The following is a 20,085-nucleotide window of genomic DNA, read 5'->3' on the forward strand; positions in this document are numbered from 1 at the left end:
GCTATGTTCATGTTCCGTTTTTTCTCCTCTAGGATCATCCGACCACTCTGTCGTATCAGTTAAGATAAAAATGAAATGTAATAAGTCCCCAGACGTACCCCTCCACCGTACTGTACACCGATACTCCATGGCTGACTGGGATAGCTTCTGTACATTTATATCTGATCTACCTCTGCATTCCATGTTTAAAAATGATGTGTCCTCTATAGTATCAGACCTGACCGAATGGTTAATTGTAGGCATAGGCCGATTCATACCATCTAAAAAATTCCAACAAAAACCTACCAGCCAGCCATGGTTCTCCCCAGAATGTGCTGCTGCTATCGCGCACAAAAATCACTTTTTCCATAGCTACCAACGTAATAGATGCACTGAGACTAAAGCTGCTTTCAGGAACGCCAGCAACCACTGTAAAAGAGTAATAAAAAATGCAAGAGAGCTATATACCCAGTCTGTTAAATCCAAAGTAACTGATCAGCGGCTTGGTTCCCACCAGTTTTGGCAAATAACAAATAGGATCCTGAACAGAAGTGTGCATTCTATCCCAACCATTATCAACGAACCAGAGGTCATCTCCTCAACTTCAGACAAGGCCAAACTGTTTGTCAAAAACTTTGCAGCTAATTCTACCCTATGCGACGAAGGCCATCAACTCCCCATATTTCCTCATATAACACAGAACACACTAGGTAACATACAAATATCTGTGCATGAGGTCACCAAGCTAATCAAGAACCTAGATTCCAGTAAAGCTACTGGCACTGACGGCATCCCAATTATAGTGTTAAAAAGGCTTCAACCAGAACTTGCTCCCATACTTATGAAACTGTTTAAACGTTGCCTTAAGGAGAAGTGCTTTCCAACACCTTGGAAAACCTCATCAGTATGCCCTGTATTCAAGAACTCAGGTGATAAGTCATCTCCCTCTCAGTACAGACCAATAAGTCCCCTGTGTGTTATGAGTAAGTTGCTGGAATCCATATTAAATAGAGAAATAGTCAACCACCTCAGCAGAAATAACCTTCTTAGTGACACACAATATGGTTTCCGTTCAGCAAGATCTACCGCAGATGTGCTGACGGTTATATCTCATAGGATTAGTGAATCTCTTGACAAAGGCTTCCTTTCCAGGGCAATTGCTCTTGACATATCAAAGGCCTTTGACAAAGTATGGCATAAAGGCCTACTTCACAAGATCTCCAGCTACAGTATAACTGGAAATATTCTCTCTATCATTAAATCATTTCTCTCTGATAGGCTCATAAGAGTAGTGGTTGATGGACAAAAATCAGAGGCCTGCAGTATTAATGCTGGAGTCCCTCAAGGATCCATTCTGGGCCCAACTCTCTTCCTGATCTACATCAATGATCTCCCTAAACACATATTTAAATCATTCGTTGACATCTATGCTGATGACACGACCATCTACAGCAACACATCAAAGGCTGTAAATGACAAAGCTCTCTCTGATTCTCTCTCCTCTGATCTCAAACGAGTGGTTCAGTGGAGGAAGACGTGGCTGGTTACCTTTAATGCTTCTAAAACCAAACTCCTATCTTTACATCATCAACGCTCTGATCCCCATCTGGCATCAATTGAAATGGATGGCTCTTGTCTAGGAGAAGCCCCATGTTTTGACAAGCTTCTGGGCTTGACCTTCACTCTTGATCTGAAATGAAACACGTACATCAAGTCTGTTGCGAAGGTCGCTGGAAAGATGGTGGAATCCTTCTACCGCTCCAGAAGATATCTCACTACTGATGCAATTCTCTATCTATATAAAAGCCAAGTACGTCCAAGGATGCAATACTGCTGCCATATCTGGGCAGGAGCTGCTAAAAACAGCCTATCCTGCCTTGACAGAGTACAAAATAGACTTTGTGGCTTAGTGGGGGATGCCCTTTTCTCTTCCCTGCAACCTCTCTCCCACAGAAGAGACGTTGCAAGCCTATCTTTGTTTTATCGTTATTTCTATGGCAGGTGCTCGTCTGAACTCTAATCTCTGGTCCCCCCTCGCCAATCTTTTACAAAAAACACCCGTCTAGCTGGATCCACTGTCAAAAACTTTCCCCACTCTTTATCTATGCCTAAATCAAAACGTAGATTCCATGAACAAAGCTTCTTTCTTAGAACTGCACGCCTGTCGAACTCTGTTCCGTTTGCCTGCTTCCCTCCTGACTACAACTTGAATGTCCTAAAGTCCAAAGTAAACAAATTCCTGATGAACCGCCCCCTTAAGTAGACACTTTAAATATCCACACTAACGTACTGTACTTACAATAACCCTTATCCCTGAGTGGCTTCCGGGCCTTGATAAGTGGTAACCACCTTGTAAAAAAAAAAAAAAAATAATATTATCAGTATAACTTTTGTACCATTTAAAAGAAGAAAGGCAAAATAAACCAGTAATAATTTAAAAAAAAATTTTCATCGAACGAAAATAATGAAATTGCGAGACGAAAATTGTGTTTACATAATTGTCGCTTTAAAATAACGTTCCCATGTAGTAGACATTCCGAACGTGAAAACATACCCGTATTTAATAGATCTAGCAAAAATCAACTAATGGTCTGATTTTCGTGAAATTTTCGATACTTATCCATTTTAGAATGAAATTACATATAAAATGCAGTTTTCGTAAAATATACGAGGGGAAATATTTTTTTAGTGCGTGCCCCCCCCCATATATTTTTTTTTCGAAATTCGAACAAAATATATTTAAATCGATCGAAATTTCTATTTATTATGAAACATAAGAGTTCAAATAAGTAAAAAAATATTTATTTTTTTTATATTGAAATACACATATTGAACAAAAATTTACCTTGAAGTAGCAATTAAAAAATTAATATAAACTTAATATTATTATCTTTTTTTTTAATAGCGTCTTTTCGAATTAATATATACTATAATCAGTTGAATTGCCAAGAAAAAGAAACTTCGTAAACATTAATTTTTAAAAGATTAAAACGATTAAAATTCCATTATTACAAAATGTTCCGTTACAACATAGATTTTTAATTAATTGTGTTAAATTTTTTTAAAAAATATCAAGTTTTAATATAAACATGACTCTTGTCAACTATTTTATCGCGAGATTAAAACCAATTTATCTCTTTTTACCGAAGAAAATATGGAACCTCGTAGGTAACCAAATGAACATTCAGTAAAACCGTATTTCATATTTAATATACAAATGTTTATATTATTAATCGTTAAACTGTGTAAATCTTAAAACCTAACAAAATTATAACAAAGATTAATTATTAATTGCAGTTTGAAGAAGATAAACAAAGATTTTAAAAAATCATTAATTCGCTTCTGTTTTTCCATAGTTCGTATAGTTAACACAAATCTGACGTCACGGAAACATACGGTCCATTTTTCACAATCGTTTGGCAGACCCTAATATTTAAAATCATGATTCCTTCTACTAGCAGTTTGACGGAGTTGAAGTTTGAGCCGGATTAGCGCAGATGCTCAGTAATGTCTATTTTTTTAAATTTTTTTTTTATGTTGTTACCATTAAAAATGTCTATTTTTTTTTTTTTTTTTTTAATATTGTTACCATTAAAAATTGTCTACCTAATTGGCAATTAGGTAGAAAATTTTTAGGCTAATTGCTCAATATTTTTTTAGTCAGAAGATACAAAATAAAACTAGTTCCTTTGCTTCATATAAGAAATCGAAAATAGTTCCGCTCGGTTTTAGAAGACATTATTCCCAAGCATTACCTTCTCTTTTGGAAGGAAGAATCATCGGTCACCTACCGGGGAATCCCGACAGGTTCGACCACAACAAATTTTGCACCAATCCAAAGGGTAAAGCTGACTATAAACTGACCGTGTGTCTAACTTAGCTGCAGTGAAAAAAGTGGGTGGGCAAGTAAATATAATCGAACTAAGGGCCACAAGATATTTCTGAAAGCTCCCCTTTTGGGGGCCTCTCGGCAGTCGGTCGGTGGTTTTCGAAGGTAGCTAGCGACGCCGGCCTCTGTCTACATGTGAGGCGTTGAACGCATCTGTACGGTTAGTAACACCTACTCAGTCAGCAATTCAGCCACCAGTCAGTCTACAATCAAATATCCACAAGACGAACACGTGTGCACACACTATAATGTGTGTGTGTGTGTGTGTGTGTGTGTGTGTGCTTGTGCTTGTATGAAGAAAAATTAAACTGAAAAGCCCTGTCAAACCACCCGATGACACCCTGACGCAATTAACGTCCGCACTCGCACTACCCGGCTGCTATTTCTGTTTCGATCATCGACCTGGGAGAGGACGCGGAACGAAAAACCTGCGAAATAATGGCAATAATAATATGAAATGAAATTATAAACTTTAACAACAATATCGACATGTTTGACTTTTTTTGTGCATTCCTGTCGACCACAAACAAAAAACTTTTCTTGGTGTATTATCCTAACAACAACAACAACAACAACAACAACAATAATAAATATCCGTTTTCGTTGTCTGTATTGCTTGTAATTTTCTGTTTTGCTTGGTGCGTCGGATTGTCTCAACAGGTGAAATCGAACAAAGAGATCAGTACCAAGTTCTCATCCGATACAAATTCTTCCTTAAGCATTACAAATAATGAAAAACTGGGTAATTTCCGAAATCATACTGGACCCAATAATACGAACCCCCGGGCCATAATTACCCAAACTACACGGGGTTATTATCTTGATGGATCTTTTGCTGTGTCTAAAACTAATTTACAAAAAACAGAAAAACAGATTAAAGCGATAAAGGGGAAGACGGAAATCAGGTCTAGCAGGGTTACGCCCGCACAGGAAAACCTTGGATTATTACTTCTCGGTGAATCGTCGGAAATTAAAGTACATGGAAGAACAGGCAAACAAATCGCAGGTAAGTTAAATTAAATACACATTTTGCTGACCGGTGACATGATATCAAAGCGTAGTCTGTCCTTAGAGGAGGAATAAAAAATCCCTCGAGACTGAGGAAATCCTAAATTATGTTCTAATCCAGAGTACCGCGGCGGCGCGGCGCTCCCGCCCCCTTTAAAAACTGTGTTTTCCGCACAGAAAACCAACATCGTGTTTTACTTTACACACGTGAGGGAAGCAAATGAGTGAGGATGTTAAAAAAAAAAGAAAAAAAAAAAAAAAAAAAAAAAACACGTTCATTCACGACGACGACGACACAAAATGAAATGGAACACTTTCGCTTTCATTAGGTTGTTTTCTCTTTAATTATTGTATTTGGTTCAGTTCCTATTTACAATGCCTCCCCACGGGACAGAGTTAGACACCAGGGTCGTTTTTTAACGTGGAGAAAAGGAACAAAAATTAAAATTGTCTCAGTCGTGAAGGATTTCTCCTCCACTGACAGAGAACAAAAAATTGAAGTGCTGCTGCTGCTCAGTGCTGCAGCATCTGAAGAAGAAGAACAGATACTACACTGTGTTCAGTTGCACTCAGTGGCGCCCAGAATGAGTTAGAAGGGGGGCATTGGAGGGACATTTAACCAAATTCAAACTCTCTCAGTATATCTCAGACTTATACTTGGGCCATACAATCAAGAAGATAGGAGGGGCGAGACGGTGGCTTCTGACATTCAAATTGGAGGTGGAGGCATTCAAACTAATTATATTTCTCGTAATTTTTCTCAGTACTAGGACTTATACTTAAGTCTTTGGGACATAATGAAGGAATTTGCCCCGGGCACAAGCAGACCTGTATGCCACTGTGGTGCAGGTGCACTGACGTCAATACAAGGATCGTTGGAATATCCCGCTAATTTTGATATTCAGCCAAATGTTATATACCAGTTTTAGATCTAGTGCAGTTTAACATCAACAAGTAAATTAATTGTTTTCACTTTAGGACAATTCCGTCCGCTCAACTTAAGCCCCCCCCCCCATGTTAATGATTTTCTTAATTTGCATGTGAATGTTAAACTGCAGAATAAAATTTTTATTTACATTTTAACGCCTGAAAAATTGAATCAAACTTTTACCTATCGCAGTCGTTTTTTTTTTTTACAATTCAATTTATATTTTAGCCTCTTCATTTATTTGGCTTTTAAATTTGTTAAATCCCCTGTACGTTGTTGTTGTTGTTGTTGTTGTGGTTGTTGTTTATTTATTTTAAAAAAAAATTGGGGGGGGGGCATTTTAAACGAATTTAGGAAGACTCGTCCACGGAAAATTCGTTCATGAACAACTCCTCCATAGAAAATTCGTCCATTTTTGCTAGGTAGGAAAACTGGGGTAATTGTACCTAACTTTCAGACACACCGGAAGCTGGCACCCGTGTCTCTCAATTGAGATATGGAACCACAAAATAGATACAATTTTCAAATATATTTTGTGCTTATTTTTTCACCCCCTTATAATAAAAATATATAAAAATACGTAAACTTTTTTTATCAATTAATTTTTTCGCGTCTCTTAATTGAGGTATGAAAGCACAACATGGATACACTTTTCAAATATATTTTATGTTTTAATTTTAACGATTTAAAAATAACGGCCGACGTACACGAATGCTACTCTATTAGTGAAATACGCATCGGCTCCGATATTAACGTTGTTCGATTAAGGGAGACATCATTATTTTTCCAAAGAAAGAATTTTTCCGTGTGTGACCTAGCTTATTTATTTATTTTGGCTTGCAATTTGCGAATGGTTTTTGTTATGATTTTATCTGCTTTTTTTTTTTTTGTTATTTTTTAGGATAGACATCTTTTTTGTCAGAGTTTATGCAATTATTAACATTTTTTTTTGTCAGAGTTTATGTAATTATTGACATTTTTTTTGTCAGAGTTAACATTAACATTTTTTTTGTCAGAGTTTATGTAATTTTTAACATTTTTTTTGTCAGAGTTTATGTAATTTTTAACATTTTTTTTGTCAGAGTTTATGTAATTTTTAACATTTTTTTTGTCAGAGTTTATGTAATTATTAACATTTTTTGTCAGAGTTTATGTAATTTTTAACATTTTTTTTGTCAGTTTATGTAATTTTTAACATTTTTGTCAGAGTTTATATAATTTTTAACATTTTTTTTGTCATAGTTTATGTAATTATTAACATCTTTTTTGTCAGCGTTTATGCAATTATTAACATTTTTTTTGTCAAAGTTTATGTAATTATTGACATTTTTTTGTCAGAGTTAACATTAACATTTTTTTTTGTCAGAGTTTATGTAATTTTTAACATTTTTTCTGTCAGAGTTTATGTAATTATTAACATTTTTTGTCAGAGTTTATGTAATTTTTAACATTTTTTTGTCAGTTTATGTAATTTTTAACATTTTTTGTCAGAGTTTATGTAATTTTTAACATTTTTTTGTCATAGTTTATGTAATTTTTAACATTTTTTTTGTCATAGTTTATGTAATTATTAACATTTTTTTGTCAGAGTTTATGTAATTTTAACATTCTTTTGTCAGTTTATGTAATTTTTAACATTTTCTTTGTCAGAGTTTATGTAATTATTAACATTTTTTGTCAAAATTTATGTAATTATTAACATTTTTTGTCAGAGTTTATGTAATTATTAACATTTTTTGTCAGAGTTCATGTAATTATTAAAAATATTTTGTAATAGTTTATGTAATTATTAACATTTTTTGTAAGAATTTATGTAATTTTAACATTTTTTGTCAGTTTATGTAATTTTTTACATTTTCTTTGTCAGAGTATATGTAATTATTAACACTTTTTTTGTCAGAGTTTATGCAATTATTAACATATTTTGTCAGAGTTTATGTAATTATTAACATTTTTTGTCAGAGTTTATGTAATAATTAATACCTTTTTGTCAGAGTTTATGTAATTATTAACATTTTTTGTCAGAGTTTATGTAATTATTAATATTTTTGTCAGAGTTTATGTAATTATTAACACTTTTTTGTCAGAGTTTATGTAATTATTAACATTTTTTGTCAGAGTTTATGTAATTATTAACATTTTTTGTCAGAGTTTATGTAATTATTAAAATTTTTTTGTAATAGTTTATGTAATTATTAACATTTTTTGTCAGAATTTATGTAATTTTAACATTTTTTTGTCAGTTTATGTAATTTTTTACATTTTCTTTGTCAGAGTATATGTAATTATTAACACTTTTTTGTCAGAGTTTATGTAATTATTAACATATTTTGTCAGAGTTTATGTAATTATTAACATTTTTTGTCAGAGTTTATGTAATTATTAACATTTTTTGTCAGAGTTTATGTAATTATTAACACTTTTTTTGTCAGAGTTTATGTAATTATTAACATTTTTTGTCAGAGTTTATGCAATAATTAATACTTTTTTGTCAGAGTTTATGTAATTATTAACATTCTTTGTCGGAGTTTATGTAATTATTAACATTTTTTGTCAGAGTTTATTTAATTTTTAACATTCCTTGTCAGAGTTTATGTAATTATTTACATTCTTTGTCAGAGTTTATGTAATTATTAACATTTTTTGTCAGAGTTTATGTAATTATTAACATTTTTTGTCAGAGTTTATGTAATTATTAACATTTTTTGTCAGAGTTTATGTAATTATTAACATTTTTTGTCAGAGTTTATGTAATTATTAACATTTTTTGTCAGAGTTTATGTAATTATTAACATTTTTTGTCAGAGTTTATGTAATTATTAACATTTTTTGTCAGAGTTTATGTAATTTTTAACATTTTTTTGTCATAGTTTATGTAATTATTAACATTCTTTGTCAGAGTTTATGTAATTATTAACATTTTTTGTCAGAGTTTATGTAATTATTAACTGTTTTTGTCAGAGTTTATGTAATTATTAACATTTTTTGTCAGAGTTTATGTAATTATTAACATTTTTTGTCAGAGTTTATGTAATTATTAACACTCCTTGTCAGAGTTTATGTAATTATTAACATTTTTTGTCAGAGTTTATGTAAATATTAACATTTTTTGTCAGAGTTTATGTAATTATTAACATTCTTTGTCAGAGTTTATGTAATTATTTATATTCTTTGTCAGAGTTTATGTAATTATTAACATTTTTTGTCAGAGTTTATGTAATTATTAACATTTTTTGTCAGAGTTTATGTAATTATTAACATTTTTTGTCAGAGTTTATGTAATTATTAACATTTTTTGTCAGAGTTTATGTAATTATTAACATTTTTTTGTCAGAGTTTATGTAATTTTTAACATTTTTTGTCAGAGTTTATGTAATTATTAACATTTTTTGTCAGAGTTTATGTAATTATTAACATTTTTTGTAATAGTTTATGTAATTATTATCTGTTTTTGTCAGAGTTTATGTAATTATTAACATTTTTGTCAGAGTTTATGTAATTATTAACATTTTTTTGTCAGAGTTTATGTAATTATTAACATTTTTTTGTCAGAGTTTATGTAATTATTAACATTCCTTGTCAGAGTTTATGTAATTATTAACATTTTTTGTCAGAGTTTATGTAATTATTAACATTTTTTGTCAGAGTTTATGTAATTATTAACATTTTTTGTCAGAGTTTATGTAATTATTAACATTTTTTGTCAAAGTTTATGTAATTATTAACATTTTTTGTCAGAGTTTATGTAATTATTAACATTTTTTGTCAGAGTTTATGTAATTATTAACATTTTTTGTCAGAGTTTATGTAATTATTAACATTTTTTTGTCAGAGTTTATGTAATTATTTACATTCTTTGTCAGAGTTTATGTAATTATTAACATTTTTTGTCAGAGTTTATGTAATTATTAACATTTTTTGTCAGAGTTTATGTAATTATTAACATTTTTTGTCAGAGTTTATGTAATTATTAACATTTTTTGTCAGAGTTTATGTAATTATTAACATTTTTTGTCAGAGTTTATGTAATTATTAACATTTTTTGTCAGAGTTTATGTAATTATTAACATTTTTTGTCAGAGTTTATGTAATTTTTAACATTTTTTTGTCAGAGTTTATGTAATTATTAACATTCTTTGTCAGAGTTTATGTAATTATTAACATTTTTTGTCAGAGTTTATGTAATTATTAACATTTTTTGTCAGAGTTTATGTAATTATTAACATTTTTTGTCAGAGTTTATGTAATTATTAACATTTTTTTGTCAGAGTTTATGTAATTATTAACATTCTTTGTCAGAGTTTATGTAATTATTTACATTCTTTGTCAGAGTTTATGTAATTATTAACATTTTTTGTCAGAGTTTATGTAATTATTAACATTTTTTGTCAGAGTTTATGTAATTATTAACATTCTTTGTCAGAGTTTATGTAATTATTAACATTTTTTGTCAGAGTTTATGTAATTATTAACATTTTTTGTCAGAGTTTATGTAATTATTAACATTTTTTGTCAGAGTTTATGTAATTAATCACATTTTTTGTCAGAGTTTATGTAATTATTAACATTTTTTGTCAGAGTTTATGTAATTATTAACATTCTTTGTCAGAGTTCATGTAATTATGAACTGTTTTTGTCAGAGTTTATGTAATTATTAACATTTTTTGTCAGAGTTTATGTAATTATTAACCGGAAAATTGGTTAAAACAACTTTACTTTTTTGGGCCGGATTTAATAAACAACTTTAATTTAATAAACAGACAAAATGAAAGCAAAGCAAAACAAAACAAAAATTTGGTTCTTATGCACTTATGTTACCGTTATTGTTTTTAATGGTTAAATGCATTCCCCAATGTTAAAAAATACCTGTTCTTATTAAATTGTTAGGTGAAAGTACCCGCGCTATTTTTAATAGTATTTTCAAGTTTAATTACAGTTTTACGATACATATTTTTTATTAAATTGTTAGGTGGAAGTACAGAACAGGTGCAGAACCCTCCCGTCTCATATTTAAAATTATAAAAATAATTATTAATACGAAAGCAGTGTTCTCGTCGAGTAGTTTTTATTTTGTTCAAGAAATTTTGTTGAGCCGTGCTGAAATAATGACATTATTTAGAAAACCACTATTGTGTACCTATTCTGTACTTTCACCTAACAATTTAATAAAAACAGGTATCGTAAAACTTTAATTAAACTTTAAAATACTATTTAAAAATACCGTGGATCAATAAATGCACTAGCACCAAATAACATTTCACTGTGTTTCGATCTACGACATTCCATGAGAGGTAGGTACACACTAAAGCTTTTTGTTTATCGCCACAAGTGCTAATTTTGACTTTCACCAATTTTTCTTTAAAAATCAATTCAAACATTGGGAGAGACACTTAAACCATTAAAAAAAATAACGGTAACATAAGTGCATATGCACCACATTTGTTTTGCTTTCATTTTGTTTGTTAAATCCAGAAAAAAAAGGTTAAAAAAAATACCGCAGGTATCGTAAAACTTTAATTAAACTTGAAAATAATATTCACCAATTTTCCTGTTAATAATTACATAAACTCCGGCAAAAAAAAAAAAAAAAAAAAATATCGATCAAAGAAGAAAACACACACACACACACACACACACACACACACACACGCAAAAATTCTTTCCTTGTAAAAATAATGATGTCGCCCTCAATCGTACAACGTTCAACATCGGAGCCGATACGTATTTCGTTAGTCGAGTAGCACTTGTGTACGTTGGCCAAAATAACCATTTCGGCAATATCATCTACTGGATTCGTACTTATTATGTAAAACCCTCACATTTTAAAACTGTTAAACTATTTTCTGTTGCACATTCACCTTTTTTAAACTGCCAAAACTGTTAAAAAAATGTGACACATTCATAGTTTTTTTTCATGTTTTTGTAAATAAATATTTAAAAAAATATCTAAACAATTTGACAAAATATATAACACTAGCATGGGTACCCGGCCTTGCCTGGGTTGACATGAAGTTCCGTTTGAAACACACCTGCTATACTACTCATTTTCATCATGGGTAACATGGATACCCCCACAACAATTTCAAAAATAAAAGAATGGATAAAAACATGTAAATGTAATCGGTCCCAAAAATAAGTATCTGATACCCTCTCCACCAGATATTTCGGCAGAAGGGATCATTGTCCTAAGAAAGCTCACGATGTTGTGAACCTAAAAAAAAAAAAAATGTGTATAAACATTAATGCGTGCGTTTATTTTATTAATGCGTTGTAAATGTGTAGTTTAGCGGCGTAAATTATAAATGCGTGCGTAAACTATTTATTTTTATATAAAACATATTATTAGACCAAAAACCAGAAAAAAATGTTCATTTTTATTATTTTTTTATCATTTATATTTATTATTCGAGGCTGCTATATTGCTTTTAAAATTTGGCCTTTCTAAGGTTTGACAAATTGGCCTTTTTAAGCTCTTTCATGAACCATGTTTTTGGCTGCCATTTTTTATTTGTAATGAAAGAGCATAGAAAAGGCCAAATTTTAAACGTGTAAGGCAAATGATACAAAAACATAAAAATGATTTTTTTTTGTTTTATTTCAGCCTTTGGGTCTAATAATGTTTCGTATAAAAATAAAGTATTTATAATTTTCTTGTCAGTCTAAAAATTTACGCCGCTAAACTACACATTTACCTTTATTTTTTGTAAGGGCACTTTTTTACTGGCTTTTTTTTTTTTTTTTTGTAAATAAAGGAAATTTTCGATTTGCTTTTTTTTTAGGGGGGGGGGACTTTTCGATTTGTCGTTTTATGTACCCCCCCCCCCACCTCCAAATTGAATTTGTCATATTTTGAGGTTTGTTTTGTTAGGTGAAAGTAGAAAATGGTCTCAAAAAATAATTAAATTTATCGTTATTTTATGTTTCCGATGTAATCCCCCCCCCCCACCAGAAAAAAAAACAAATTGTATTTGTCAGATTCTGCCCTCCCCCTCAATCGCCAAACTTGAAAAAATGCTAGAGGTGACATGTCTCGTTGAACGCTTGGTGGCAGAGAATCAGAAAGTAGAAGCCCGTTTGTTGTTTTTACGGTAGTTTTTTAAATCTCGGAACGGTGCGTTAGGTCACGCGGGTTTCACGTTAAGATTTTTTTTGTTCCGTAGAAAGCGCCGGTTGAGTTTGAATAAAATAAATACGTATTATTAGAAGCCAAAACAACGCATTATTACAAAATAAACAGACATTTATTCTGTTTGAAAATTATATTGAAATTCATAAATATATTTCGAGGCAAAACCTCATCTTCAGTATGTCTTTCTTTCTTTTCTTTTTTTTTGCCATGTTGTTGCTGGGCAGAGAACCTAACGCACTGTACTGAGATGTAAAAAACTACCGTAAAAACAACAAACTGACTTCTACTTTCTGATTATCTGCCCAACAACAACATGACAAAAAAAAAAAAAGAAAAAAAAAGAAAGACATACTGAAGATGAGGTTTTGCCTCGAAATATATTTATGAATTTCAACATAATTTTCAAAATAAATGTCTGTTTATTTTTTAATGCGTTGTTTTGGCTTCTAACGTATATAATACGTATTTATTTTATTCAAACTCAACCGGCGCTTCTAAAGGGACACAAAAAAATGAAATAAAATATTTAAAAAAAAATGAGTTGGTGTCATCACTTAGAATTGAAATGAAAAAGAACCGAGTGTTCCAGCCTGAGAACCCTCCCTCCCCCCCAAAAAAAACAAATGTACACGCATGCGCACAAAACAATAAAATGTAATGCTTAATGAACATTTAACATGTAAATTTGCCGATGTCTGTATGCGCTATATGTAAGCAAAGATATTATTTACTATAAACCACTCTTGGTGCATGAATATTATTTCCTGAGAATTTCAGTGCTATGTGACCAGTAGTTTAATAGTTTACCTGTTAGATATTTACACACACACACACAAACACACACACGTACGCACGCACACACACATGTCTACTGTTTTATTTATATAGATGGATCGGTTTTCCTACCTAGCAAAAATGGACAAGTTTTCCATGGACGAGTTTTCCATGGACAAGTTTTCAAGGTACGAGTTTTCCATGGACGAGTTTTCCATGGACAAGTTTTCCATGTACGAGTTTTCCATGTATGAGTTTTCCATGTACGAGTTTTCCGGGTACCCTTAAAACATAAACATTTTAAACAAAAAATAATATTTTGATGTTAGAATTTGTTTAAAATATCGCTAACGATCAAAACATTGAATTAAAATACGGTTCACAAAACTTTTAACAAAAGTTAGAATTTCATTACAGAACAAGAAATACAATTTAAGACCAAACGTGATTAAAACGTAAAACCAAACGAAATATTCCAACGATGTCTATTGAATCTTTTTTTTTTTTTTAGTTGTCCATTCATTTCTTCTAGTCCAAAAACCAATAAAAAGACATTTGACGGAATTAAGTTATTATCGACTGGGACTAAAATTCACGCTTCTCGAATACAAATCTATATAAATAAAATAATAGTATAATAGTAATAATAAAAATCAGTATCTTCTAAGGTAAAATTTACATGTCTCGGCCTAATTTCAAGAAAAGAATCAATGACCGCTCAGATCGAGAAGGGAGCAATGAACTTACCTTAGGTTGCGAAAGAATTGCTCCCTTCCGCGACGTAACCGTCTTGTAGTATCTTCGCCAGACGAAAGTGGAAAAGATTTACTTTCAATCGCCGGCAACCGAATCAACTTGTGGTGAAAGAAAGAGAAAAAAGACAAGGGAATCTCCCCTCTTATATAATGGGAGGATCAGATGATTAACTATCACGTGATCCGGAGCACTAAAAACAAACTTTAATAGGGTGAATAACAACAACAATTCTTCTTAGTTAGTATTCAAGTGCACGCCGATCCTTCTCTTCTCAAGCAATCATTAATCCTTTTTTTCACACGATCCCCAAGAAAGAGAAAAACAAAGGATATAAAGCCATGCAATTACTTAATATAGTTAACGTATTAGTATTTTAATTTTATTTTTTATTTTTTTGGAATCCCTAATTATTCTGGGAGGAGGCTAGGCCTACCTCGTCGTCGTCTCTTAGGTGTACAATCCGTACAATATCACTTCTGCCTTTCCGGAGGATGACAAACAATTCCCACACACCTGAAGTGACACCAGTCATCACAGCAGTCACAACAGATCATATCCTGATCACCTTGCGGGGAACTGGATACACGACAAAGCCAAATCACCTCTTCTTCCTGGGAAGGAGTCGATTGAAGGGAAACTGCACCATCGACCGATTCAGGTATAGACTGAACCTGACTCTTGCAGTTTAAAGAGAGCTCAAGTAGAAAGAGGTTCTTCAATGAGTGAATGTGTGCTGCATTGCCCCCCTTGCCTTACCTTTGCAGACCTTAGTACACCATCCTCACCATAAAACATTTCCAGTATAATACCGAGAACCCAAAAGGGTCTTGATTTAAGAGGACTTTTTACTAAAACGACATCTCAAACCTTAAGCCTGTTTCGGAAAGGCACCCTCGAACAGCCCAGGGGCTTCTCTCTGAGACTTAAGAGGTATTCATCATACCATAGGCCCTGAACTTCTCCAGACACTGGTTTCGTACCTGCATGGTCCTGAGAAGCTTCTCTCGACTTGGAGGGAGGTGGGGAGAAAAATCTTCATCATTTAAACTCAAAAGTAGTCCGAGACTCTTAATTGGGCCTCAGAAACATGTTTGGAGTTACTGCCTCCAGCTCAGTCTCCGCGGATTCTCGATAAGTTAGAGGGCAGTTGTGAATTGCCCTTTGTATATCCGATACTATGGTTAGTAATGTTAAATAATCTATCTCACTTCTACCAACCACCTTATGCAGACAATTTTTAATTATTTGAATACTTCTCTCCCAGACACCTCTTACCCAAGGTGAAAATAGAGGGATAGGATAGAATTTAATCAGACAAGAGCCAAACTTCTGTTGATAATCGTGGCTCAACATCAACCTCTTAAATAACCGCCCACCTCCTATGTAGGTTTTAGCATTGTCACAGTAAATGGCTGTTGGAACGCCATGGAGATTTGTAAAATGTACCAAAGCCTGCAAAAAGGACAACACGCTCATGTCTGGTACCACCTCAACATGTACAGCCCTGATACTGAGACAGGTGAAGATGAGTAGATACATCTTCACCACCTTAGCCCCTTCCTTAACCTAAAGGTGGCCCGTAAAATCTACTCCCGTGTGTTTGAAGCGAACCTCCAGTTCAACACGTGAAGCAGGCAAGTTGGCCACATTGGGGGGCAATACTTGCCTGGCATTGTACTTGCAGCACAGTGCATATGCAGCCAGGACTGTTTTCACTGCTTGTCTCCCCTTGGGCACCCAGTAACCACACCGTCTTAACTCTGTCAGAGTGGATGCAACCCCCAAGTGTTGACACCTTGTATGCACATCCATTATTATAAGCCGAGTTACTGGGTGATATTTTGCTAACAGAACAGGGTGTTTAACTTCCGTGCCGAAGTGGAGAGACCTTGCAATTTTGCCATCTGACATGATAAGACCCTCACCATCAATGAACAAGTCGAGGTCACGCACCAAACCCGGAACTGTCCTACCTGAGGAATCCCGCAGGAATGCTAGTTCCTCAGCATATGTCTGGCGCTGCATCGTTTTCATCAGCAAAACGGCTGCAAGCCTTTCCGCGTCAACTTCTAACCAACGGAGCCGATGGATGAATCTGAGAACCAAGGAAGTCACTCTAAATAGCTTGGTGAAGGAAGAAAATCTTTTGAGGGGAAGAACAGTAGGTGGTTCCTCTCCCTGTAGGATGGCAGCATTCCAAGAAGAACGGGCCACCACTTGGCTGTGCTGGCTGAGGCATGGCAACTGCTGTGCAGCCCATGAACTGATCCCGCTACTAAACCAATCTGGACCAGAACACCAAAATTGAAGGCAAGCCTTGAACCTTTTCAAAGTTAACCCCCTAGTGATCAAATCGGCAGGATTCTCAGTCGTTGGGACATAACGAAATGAGGGCGAGAAACCTAGTGTGGCTTCCAACTCGGCACTCATCTGTTGAATGTCCTTCAGTCTATTCCGGGCAAAGTGGTTTCTGCTTACAATTGTTCCGGAAATCAGCCAAGAGAGGACCACCTGCGAATCTGTGACTACATGAATCTCAGAAGGAGAGAACCCTCCAAAATTCCTCAACAAAGTAGGCTGGCACCGGAGAGCCAAAAACACGGCCATAAGTTCTAAGGTGGGTAGAGTTTTCTTTTTCAAGGGAGCCACCCTAGCTTTTGCAAACACCAGACCAGATTGGCAATTTTGCACTACATATGCTGCGAAGCCATATGCCTCTGGAGATGCATCGCAGAAAAGAAAAAGTTTGTCAGCCTCATTCTCGCTGAGTGCTCTTCTGGGGAAGGAGACAGTCTCCAGCTCAGAGAGATCAAGGGAAAGCTTCCTCCATAAGGACAAGTATTCCGGTGGGACCATTGCATCCCATCCCAATCCCTTCTTCCAAAGTTCACTCAACAAAATACAGCCACATAACGAAACCGGTAGGCACAATGATAACGAGTCATAGACTCTAGCTGTCTCACTAAGGATCCGTCTCTTTGTAAAGGCACTAGAGTCGCACTCAACAGCTGCTACACAAAGAGTGTCTGAGAGAGGACAGTATCTATATCCGAGCACCTTCTCCCATTTGTTGCCATGGTCACTCAGGGAACCATGCTCTTGCATTTTGTTTTGAATCGCCACATGGCTAGAATTACAGGACTGCAGTTCGAATCCTCCCTGACGCAATCATTCCCAAGTGAGTGTATATAGCCGGCACAGTTCATTGGGATCATCGTTCGACATAACCAAATTATCCACGTAAAACCGATTCTCCATCATGGATCTACAATTATCCATGGGAAACTAAGCTGCATGGTATTTAAGGACATAATTTAATATAAATGAACTCGAGACATACCCAAAAATAATTGTGTTATATCTGAAGCAGTGTAGGCGACCTCCTTCTTTTAGGAAAAAACAGAACTTATTCCTGTCCAATTCAAGCTTCAGACGGATCATTAAGAAAGCCTTCTTAATATCTGCTAACACGACGTGCTTATTAGCACGAAAGGTAAGTAACAAATCTAGTAGGTCACTAGTAAGATTTATTCCCTGGTAGGTAGCCTCGTTAAGGGAAGGAGAGTCACCAACTTTGAGGCTGCAGTTGAACACTGGCCGAATCTTAGTGGTGGAGGTAGGGTCCGATTTCAGGACAGGCCTGTGCGGAATCCAGACAAACTCTCCGAACCGTTGAGGAGGCATGAAAATTTCCTCTATAATTCCATCCCGTTCCTGCTGATGGAAAACCTTCAAATATTCATGATAAAGTTGCCTCTTCTCCAATCTCTGCATGACACGTTCCAATATTCGCAGAACCACTGCATGGTTGGAAGGAACGCAAGATATCTTATCGTCCTCCCATGGCAACTGAACATGATATTTGCTATCCTTAAATGAAATAGACCATCGAAAGAGAACAATCTTCTGTTCATTATAATTAAACAGTTTCTGTTCTTCAATACCCAGTGACTCCACACTGAACATCTTCAAACCCCTTTGTACATCACTTTCAGGGAAGAAATCCCTTAGAGGGTCTTTATAGGTGCCCTGAAACTCCAGTCGACGCAAGTACAGCATCGAAGGTAAGGCATTCTGAGTTCTTGTCCACAGAATAGTCAGTATGTAAAAACTGCTTCACCTCACCGAAGGGGACGAGCCCTATTGGGGTCAAAAATGCCCGTCCAAGCAAACAAGGAACCAATTGAAGGCTTCCTAAATGTTGAATAATATCCAGCCCAATTATTCCATGAATTGGAATAAAATTTGTACCTCTGTCAAATCTGGCGGCTAAGGGACATTTGAGGCGTTCAAATGCATCCAAAATAAAATCCAGATTCTCAATGTGCACCGAAACATCAATGTTTTCGTGTACCAACACCGTCAGGGAAAAGAACAACAGGATCCAATGCTAGCCTCCAATGCTACCTCTTTAAAACGCCTGTCGCAATCCCCATTTCACAATCATGTCCAATGGATTCCAAGTGACCGAGGCGGTCCAAGACCTTACTGGACAAATAAGTCCGTCCACTGCCTGTGTCCAATAAACAGTTGACGGAAACACTTTTGTCACCCCTACCAAAGGTAACACACAAAACAGGGGGAAGGCTCGAGGATTTTCCACCATGAATGCTATAGGCTGAGTTGGGCTGAATAGAGGAATCTCTCCGTGAAGTACCAGATCTAGGTCCTGAAGGTACATTCCCTAAGGCCCCCGCATAGTGTTACAAGCCGAGTCAGGGATCTTATCCCCCTTAATAAGGAGACATTTAACAGCTTCTTTAGTATCTCAGAATTGATGACAAGGTGGGGATTCTCCTACCAGAAATTTGGATCAACTCCCCCTTGACCTCCTTGGGGAATTTTGCAAAGAGAATCTTGGCCATAAGCCGAGCCCCAGAAGAAAGGTCGTTTGAAAACGAACAGTCGAAGGAGCCCTATGCCAATAGGGAAGCTACTTTGGATATGTAGTTAAGCAAGGCAGTAACGGATCTGTCTTGTTTACAGGAAAAATCTAATATGTCTTGGAAGATGTTATCTATGATTTCATCTTCATCGAGGTACTCACTCTTCAGGACCGAAAGAACCACCTTATAATTTCTGTTGCTGATGGAAAGATGATTAATCAACAACAGGGGTTGGCCAGACAGTGAACACTTAAAAAAATTCAGCCTTTCGGCATCATTGGCCATGCCAGCTACACAATTCTCAAAACGTGACAAGAAATCCTTGAAGCTCATAGGGTTAGATTGCATGTCCAATCCATCGAAGGTGGGTCCCGTGATCTGAATTTGAGGTAGTTTTACAGTAAATGAGGCCCCAACTCTTCCAACTTCTGAGGAACATGGAGGAAGACTCAGAGAGTCCATGGTCACTGGGAGGAGCTTTAACTCAAGATGCTCTAATTCTCTTCGGAATCCCGAGGTGTGTGCAAGAGACTCCTTCTCAATTTGAATCCAATCCTCTTCCTCAGAAGATTGAAGTTCGATTTTACTGACACATATGTCTACTTCAGTCAAATATTTCTCCACCGATTTCTGCAGCGCAGAGAATGATTTAATAGAGAGTTCATCCTCCAGATTGGCCATCTCCAGAATCGTTCGGATTTTAATCCACAGAAGAGAAATTCTCTTCCTTAAATCT

At 34.7% G+C, this 20,085-nt stretch overlaps 1 protein-coding gene across 1 annotated transcript in view; it reads left to right on the plus strand.

Annotated features, from left to right (window-relative positions):
- Positions 1-4,003: 4,003 nt before the first annotated feature.
- Positions 4,004-20,085, plus strand: part of LOC145246035 (uncharacterized) — a 281,165-nt gene continuing 265,083 nt past the window's right edge. Inside the window, exon 1 of the mRNA XM_080107864.1 lies at positions 4,004-4,874. Within this exon, the coding sequence (XP_079963990.1) occupies positions 4,358-4,874 (517 nt within the window). The 5' untranslated portion in view covers positions 4,004-4,357. The remainder of the gene's footprint in view (positions 4,875-20,085) is intronic.

Source organism: Euprymna scolopes, chromosome 23 (genome assembly GCF_053919585.1).
Source record: "Euprymna scolopes isolate OS-2025 chromosome 23, ASM5391958v1, whole genome shotgun sequence".
Taxonomy (NCBI): Eukaryota; Metazoa; Mollusca; class Cephalopoda; order Sepiida; family Sepiolidae; genus Euprymna; species Euprymna scolopes.